Below are 8,015 nucleotides of genomic sequence, written 5' to 3'. Positions count from 1 at the left end.
CAGTAGTAGCAGCCTGGTAGATCACACAAGTAGCAAAAAAAAAAAAAAGCAAATTCCATTCATTAAAATGGCTGGCACACAATTCGAGCAGCACGGTCGTTTTGGCACCACATAAAAAATCCTGCACTCCAATCATTTGGCAACCGCTGCTGGCAGTTGACCGTACTAGCTATATGAGCTTGCACCTTGCCAGCACCAATATATATTTGCTGACTAACTGCAACGATCGAGTAAATCGCAGGGCAAATCGATCGAGACAATTGTTTTCTTAAAAAGAAAAAGAAGAAGAAATTAAGACAAGTCGTTGAAACAAGGGAATCAATTAAGCAAGCATAGGTAGTTAGGTACGGTGTTACACTTCTTGCATTGGTGATGAATCACTTGAGTCATATAGAGTGTCAAAAACACTTATTACAGCAGCAGCCAGGCAACTCGACTCGACTCGATCTCACCACAACACAACACAACACATATCATCCTCCCCCTCTATGTTAAACCCGGAGGCATGCAGCAGCTGTCAGACGATTACTAAAACAAACACGACACAATTACGGTAGAAAATAAATAATCCAGCCAGCCATATGCAGGCAGGCAAGGATTAATAATTATGGTAAATAAGTAGCCACATCCATCCATGCATGAGGACAAACGAATTATTACCATGCATGTATAGATCGCAGATTAATCGGGCAAATATTAATCGGTCGGTCGGTGAATTCATCACCGTGCTCTGGGCGATGACGATGTCTGCTGGCGATGCCGATGCCTACGCCTCCATCTCCTCCATGGCCATCTCCTTCATCTTCTGGTGCGCCCTCGCCCCCAGCTCGCAGGCGCAGCCCAGGCACGGTCTGCTCACCGCCACCGCGCACTGGGCCGGCATGCTGCCGCTGTTCACCGGCACGTCGCCGTCGGCGGCAACGGCTGCTGGCGCGGCCGCCTTGCGCGCGATGATGACGGAGTTGATCACCTCGTCCTCCGGGTGGTGCACGGTGAGCACCTCGAACCCGCCTCGCCGGATCTCCTCGGGGTTCACCACCGGGTACAGGAACCCGCGCGCGCCGTGCGCGCTCCGCACCACGAGCGCCGCGCCGGGGGCCATGTGCCTCCCGAGGTGCTCCACCAGGCGCGCCTTCTCCTCGGCCGCCATGCCCACCAGCGCCGCCAGGAACACCACGTCGTACCCCGCCAGCTCGGTGGTCACGTCGGCCACGTCCGCCGTGCGGAACGCCATGCGCGCGCCGGCGTCGGCGTCGTTGCGGACCAGCCGGCTGGCGCGCTCGTTGGCCTCGCCGGAGATGTCGTAGTTGTCGAAGGAGGCGTCGGGGAGGTGGCGCGCGGCGAGCACGAGGGAGCTGAGCGGCAGCGGGCCGGAGCCGAGGAAGGCGACGCGGGCCGGGGCAGGGCCCGGGACGTGGCGGGCGAGGAGGCCGTGCTCCAGCTGGCTGAGCTTGATGTAGTTGTTGAAGTAGGGGAAGAGGGTGAGGTGGTCGAGCGGGTTGTCGTGCGCGGCGAGGAGGTCGGAGTAGTGCGCCTCCAGGTGGCCCTCGGCGTCGGCGCAGAGGCGGATCAGGCGGGCGCGCATCTCCTGCGCCTCCGGGCCCAGCGCGTCGACGTCGACGGTGCTCGCCGGGATGCAGGACGTCACCAGCTCGGTGAAGAGCGCGTTCACCGCCGGCGACGGGGTCAGCGAGGGCAGCTCGCCGATGGCCGCGGCGAGGCCGGTGATCTTCTTCACCAGGGCCTCCTCCTCCATCACCTTCTTGTTGCAGCAGCCTTCCATGCCCATGATCTGCCGATCAGCTGCTAATCGACCCTCGCTCTGTGCTAATCTAAGTTGCTCCGAGCACGAGATGCACAGGGCACTAGCTAGCTGAGGGGCTCTGAGAGTGAGTGATTGAGGCGAGGGGCACGATCTGCTGTGGAGTGAGCGATGGGTGTTTATATAGCAGACGAAGGACTCGAGGGCGTGCTGGGGCCCGCGTGGCAGTGGCTAGGGGCGCGTGTTGCTCGGCTGATGATGAGCGGCCGTGGGGCCCCACAGCTGCTTCATCCAGAGCCGTTGGTTCTGCGGGTAACGGTTGTGTATTTATGTACTCCCCAGCTGATTATTTTGGAGTTTATACATCAACGTTTCGTGGCTGCTCTGACCAACAACCACCTACTCCGTTACTAAATATAATTCTTTCTGAGAGATTTTAATATACACTACATATGGATGTACGTAGACATACTTTAAAGTGTAGATTCATTCATTTTGCTTCGTAGGTAAGTATAAGCTTTTTTTTAGAGATTTTAATGTGAGTGTATATAGACATATTTTAGAGTGTAGATTCACTCGTCTTGCTACGTCGGTAAGTATAAGTCTTTTTAGAGATTTTAATATGAACTACATACGAATGTATATAGACATAATTTAGAGTGTATCATTCATTTTGCTCCATATGTAGTCTATATTGGAATATTTAAAAAGACAAATATTTAGGAATGGAGAGGGTAGTTCATTGAAATCTCTAAAAAAACTTATATTTAGGAATGGAGGGAGTATGTGTCATCACAAGTAGCTAGCTTAATTTTTACGAGTATCCAACGGTCAAGAAAGGCGCGAGAGCATCCAAATACTATCGTATCAGCTTCCAATTCACCAGGCGGCAGGAACGAAAGTGAAGTCGCATCTTGTGTGTGGTTTGTGGTGTTGTATCTTCCGGCAAAGTAGGACTGAAAAGCGGCAAAGCACATTCTCGTGCAAATGGCTAAATTCAAGATCTATAGTGTATTATTTTTAAATGAACTCTCATACCTGCTCAGGTCCGCTTTATCTAGCCACCGAATAAATCTAGTTATCATTCAAAAGCTCGTTGTGCACCGTCCTGTTTTTCCAAAATGCAATGGCGAAAAGCTGTGGGCAACGTAGACAGAGGGCCCAACACGAGTCCAGTTGTGGATGTCGTGAAAGGCACTATCCACCTCAGCCCAAGGGTCCTTCCAAACCTCTCGAGGTCTACAATGCCAAGGTCGCGAAGCACTTTGGGCCGACAGTCTGTCTTCCAGTTGACCAACGAGTGCCCACCACCGGCGGTCTCACTATCGCCATCATACCAGACGTAGCCACGTGTAGTCCGGTCCACCTTGGCACTCGCCCACTTAGGCAACGACATGTCCGGCATGTGAAAAATGGCCATAGTGGTCAGGACCGTCTTGGCAAGAGAGACCCTCCCAGCTCTCACGATGTTTTTTCAACCATGAATCTTGTCAATGAGCGACTACAGGTGAACTTTTTACGAATGCGTCGTTAATACAGAGGGGGCGCAAATAGCGGCACGAGAAGGTTTTCAATCCTAGCGGGAAAAACAGTGAGAAGGTCGTGCATGTCGATGACCTCACAACGGATGGGGAAGACCTCGGCCTTCAGAAGGTTTGCGACTTGTCTGTCGGCATTAGTGAAGCAGTCGGGGGATGGAATGAATCAAATTAACTCCGCTTTGATAGGGTTGGCAAACATCCCAACATCATCAACATACAAGGAGATTCTACATTGGACAGCTCTGGCCCTGACCGGCAAGAGCATGCCCGACTCTGCCGCCAGGTGTAGAAGGTGGTGTAGTGGGTCAATGGCCAAGATGAACAGCATTGGTGAGAGGGGTCCCCCTGCCTAATAGCCCTCCTACAGGCAAAGGGAGGCCCCGGGCTTCCATTGAGGAGCACTGGAGGTGTCCAAGAGTTGAGCGGCAAATAGATCCAATCACGCCATTGTTGACCGAAACGATGTTATCCATAACCTCGAGAGGACAGCCTAGTTCATTGAATCAAAATCCTTTGAAATGCAAAGCTTGAGGAACAGATTCAGAGTTTTGGTTTGGTGAAGTTCCTTGATGAGGTTCTGCACTAAGAGAAAGTTATCATATGGATGCATCTCTTTTTAATGAAGAAACTATGGCTTCTAGAAACTATGTCATTAAGGATGGATGCAAGTCTGTTAGCCAAAAGCTTCGAGAAGATCTTTGAAAGGCTTTGAATTAGACCGGTGGGTCGGTAGTCATAAATGAAAGCGGTGTCAACCTTCTTATGCCATCTCTTGGATTGTCGCAATGATGTCCACTTTGATGACGTCCCAACATGCCTAGAAGAAAGCCTTGATGAAGTCGTCAGGGCCAGGTGCTTTATCGGATGGTTGCGAGAAAAATGCGTCCTTAATCTTCTCCTCATCAAAATATGCGTCATATTTTGGGAGATCTTGCCTCTGGTATCGAGCGATGAGAAGTCCTGAGATAGCCACTGAAATGGTCTACAACTTCCGCTCTTTGTCCTCTCTGTGTTAGAGCAATACCAATACCGGAGGTAGTCTGAAGAATCTGGATGTAATTTTTCATCGTGTGCCCATTCGCCCAGATGTGGAACAATATAGTGTTCGCATCCGCTGCCCGGATCGAGGTGAGCCCGGAGCGCTGCAACATACAAACTTTTTGGATCGCAAGGAATCCAAGATAATTGATCTTTAAATACTATGGCGAAGGGTGGCCCTTGACCCTCAAAGGCCGTACTCCATTTCCTAGAGCTGGCTGGTCATTTGGGAATATTTGGCTAGATTCACCTACACATCACAATTCATTGGCTCTCATACACAATTCTCAACTGACGAGATTTGGCGGGCCTATGCAGAGCCGAAGTGCAAACTTTTTTCTTGGCTCGGCCTCCACAATAGGATCCTCATGACCGGCCGCCTAGAGTTGAGATGTTAGCCGCATGACCCCGTCTTTCATCTTGGCCTTAGGGCTCTGGAGATTGCCCCCACCTCTGTTTGGCCTGCCCATTCACTTCTGTGGGTCCGCCTATTGGTGGCCTCCTAGGTAGATGGCTATATTTCTTCGGAAATGGCATCCACGTCACCCTCGGGGGATGCATGATCGGATGGATGTTTGCAGCATTTGGACGCCTACCAAAAAAGATGCCTCATCTACATCATATGGAATGCCAGAAAGGAGCGGAACCGCCACATCTTAAACGACATGCGTGTGACTTACATCAAGGTGGCCATCTCACCTTCTACGACAACAGGCAGAGGGAGCTGGCCTTCCAACAAAGAGTATACCAGAACCAAGAGTAGTTCGCATGGGGTTTTAGGGGGCGCTTTGTTTAGGATTCTAGAATGTGTCTGGTTTAAAACATGCCAACATGTACATACTTCACTCTTAATGAAAAGGCGACACTCATATTTGTTGCCCAATTTTTTTAAGTTACATGACTTATAGATACTCGCAACTATTATAGTTACATTGTTTTAGATTAAAATCCAAGATCCAAGAAAGACAACGACATAACTCCTATGAGTTTGAATTAAATCTCTTATAGACATGTTATTCACGATGTCAATCTTTGCACAACTAAATACTAACAATACTTCTATAAAGAGACTACAATTGGATCGGGACGGCGATATTGTCATTTATTCCCCTGCATGGCTTGATTGCCAAGGTTTTCTAAAAGTCCTTTGAGCTATCCATCCTAAAATACGGTAAGCCATGAGCATAACAACTTAGGCCGAGGGTGATGCCATATAAGTACATGCCATTGGACCACACGACCTCGTCATTGTTGAGGAAATATTTTAACTTCACTAAGAATCAAACCAACAAAAATAACATGACATAAACTCAGCAAATTCAAATAATCACATATATGGAGACATAAACCCCTCAGGCTCCATAGCACCGCCAAAAAAAGAGTAATTGTATTCAGGAAAGGCACCACCACCTCTACACATTGGTGAAGATCACATAACTATTGAGAAGGAGTTCTAGCAGCTCTCAAGTCCAAGATGACAGTCAGAGTCGAGAGGACCAAAGTATGTCTGCGGCGGCTATTGTTCTTTCGAACGCTCCCTCACTAAAAGTTGATTAAATGGTCACTTACACAAAATGTGTTTTGCAAGTGTTCATCCAATTATACGAGAATGATTCTGCCTCACGAGAAGTAAGATATCTTCCTCACACCGTACGTCTCAATCTCATGACATATCTATAGGGAGAGGAGGATCTGTGGCACGCATGTGCGGGGGGGAACACACCTTTTTGGGACATTGTGAACTGCATGATTGCCTCGGGATCCAGAAACTTGCTTGGTCTTTGCATGTGTTTTACCCTTAATTACTTTAGATGAGGTCCATGCATGCAGCTTCTGGCAGAGACTACATGCTACACCCACTCCACCTCCCACGACTTTTCTTTTGGCTTCCAATTTTGAATTTATTCTATCTTTTAAATCAAAAGTGAAATTTATGTTTTGTTTGCATATTAGTGTTCCTTGTGATGAGGGCCTCGAAACAAGACCGCTCCTGAATATGTTTTGACAAGTTTTAAAAACTCTAGCAAGTTAAGGTTGTTAAAACTTGATAAAAACAAAAGGGTAGTCTCACCAAGTTTCAAATACTAAAAGCTAAACCTAAACCTTAAAAGGAATGAAACTTGGTGCAACTTGGTAAAAACATAATATTATGATATCAAGTTTTGATAAATGAAACTTGCTGAAGTTTTAACTTGTCAAAATACATTCAACAGTGGAATTTTTTTCAAAGCCCTCATCACAGGAACATGAATATGAAAACAAACAATAAATTTGACTTTTGGTTCAAAAGATACAATAGATTCAAATTTGAAAGTGAGAAGAAAAAGCATGGGAGGGTAGGTGAAGCATGCAACTATGCTAAAAGCTACATGCATGGAACCCCCCACAGTAATCAAGGGATAAAACACATGCAAACCTCAACCAACTTTTCAAATCTTGAAGCAATTGTGTGCCTGCATGCATGTGTGCACCTGCCCCTACATGCTCTAGTGAATTTCACCATATATTGTTCAAGAAACACTTCCTCGCTGCATAGAATATCGCAATTAGAGAATGCCTCCATAGTCCAGTCTGCCAGAAATTCCTCTCAAGCAACAAAGCGGTCACGTGTCTTTGTCAAGATTTCCCTTTCTCACATGAGGTGTGGAAGGCAATTAATGTTGCGACTAGGATGCTTATTCCGACCTTGCGTGCTTCTGAGAAATATACTAACCAATTGTGGGAGGACATCCTCTATGTCCTCTTAAAATTGGAAGGTGCATGTTCGCAACAACATGGAACATTCTCAATGAGAGAAATCGCAGCGTGTTTTCATTGGCTAATGAATTGTGACTTATCGTGAGGTGGGGAAACCTAGCCTCGGAGGATACCCACATGCATAATTCTAGTTGTTTTCTTCTCCGTATATATTCCACGTATATTTTTTAGGGTTCTTTTGAGCTTTACCTCGAAAAAGGCAATTATAAGCAGTAAATTGATAACCCACAAGTATAGGGGATCGTTTGTAGCCTTCTTCGATAAATAAGAGTGTCGAACCCAACGAGGAGCTAAAGGCAGAACAAATATTCCATCAAGTTCTATCGACCATCGATACAACTCTACGCACACTTGACGTTTGCTTTACCTAAAACAAGTATGAAACTATTTTGCAAGAGTAAAACTACGGGTACTTTGCGAGAATGAAACTACTCGGATTTAAGCTTTACCTAAACCCAACCATAGCATTAAGTATCAAGTCCTCTTTACTCACATACGCCATAACCCACCTACTCGGATTTAAGCTTTTGTCACTCTCGCAACCCACCATAAGTGAACCATGAACATATTGCAACACCCTACAACGGGGGCCCCTCACGTTTGCACGAGAACGGAGGGCACCGTAGGTCAGCACCAAAATAAAATATACAATCATACCAACCAAGATCACGATTAACCCATAGGACAAAATGGATCTACTCAAACATCATAGGATAACCATAGATCATTGGGAATTAATATATGGAGTTGACCACCATGTTTAAGTAGAGATTACAGCAGGGAGAAGCAGCGTTACACCGCTGCATAGAGGGGGAGAGAGTTGGTGTTGACGGTAGCAAGATTGTTGATGTAGATCGCCGTCACGATCCTAGCCCCGACGGCACTCCGACACCACCGGGAGAGAGGGGGAGAGAGAC

The 8,015-nt window shown here is 47.3% G+C and overlaps 1 protein-coding gene across 1 annotated transcript; it reads right to left on the bottom strand.

Annotated features, from left to right (window-relative positions):
• Nucleotides 1-304: 304 nt before the first annotated feature.
• Nucleotides 305-1,928, bottom strand: LOC123043598 (nicotianamine synthase 9). The gene has a single exon (XM_044466098.1). The coding sequence runs from the start codon at nucleotides 1,787-1,789 to the stop codon at nucleotides 767-769; it is 1,023 nt and encodes a 340-aa protein (XP_044322033.1). The 5' UTR covers nucleotides 1,790-1,928; the 3' UTR covers nucleotides 305-766.
• Nucleotides 1,929-8,015: the final 6,087 nt, after the last annotated feature.

The sequence above is a fragment of the Triticum aestivum genome, chromosome 2B (genome assembly GCF_018294505.1).
Source record: "Triticum aestivum cultivar Chinese Spring chromosome 2B, IWGSC CS RefSeq v2.1, whole genome shotgun sequence".
In the NCBI taxonomy this organism is placed as follows: Eukaryota; Viridiplantae; Streptophyta; class Magnoliopsida; order Poales; family Poaceae; genus Triticum; species Triticum aestivum.
Note: the sequence above shows the minus strand (reverse complement) of the source record. Positions and strands in the feature narration are given on the sequence as shown.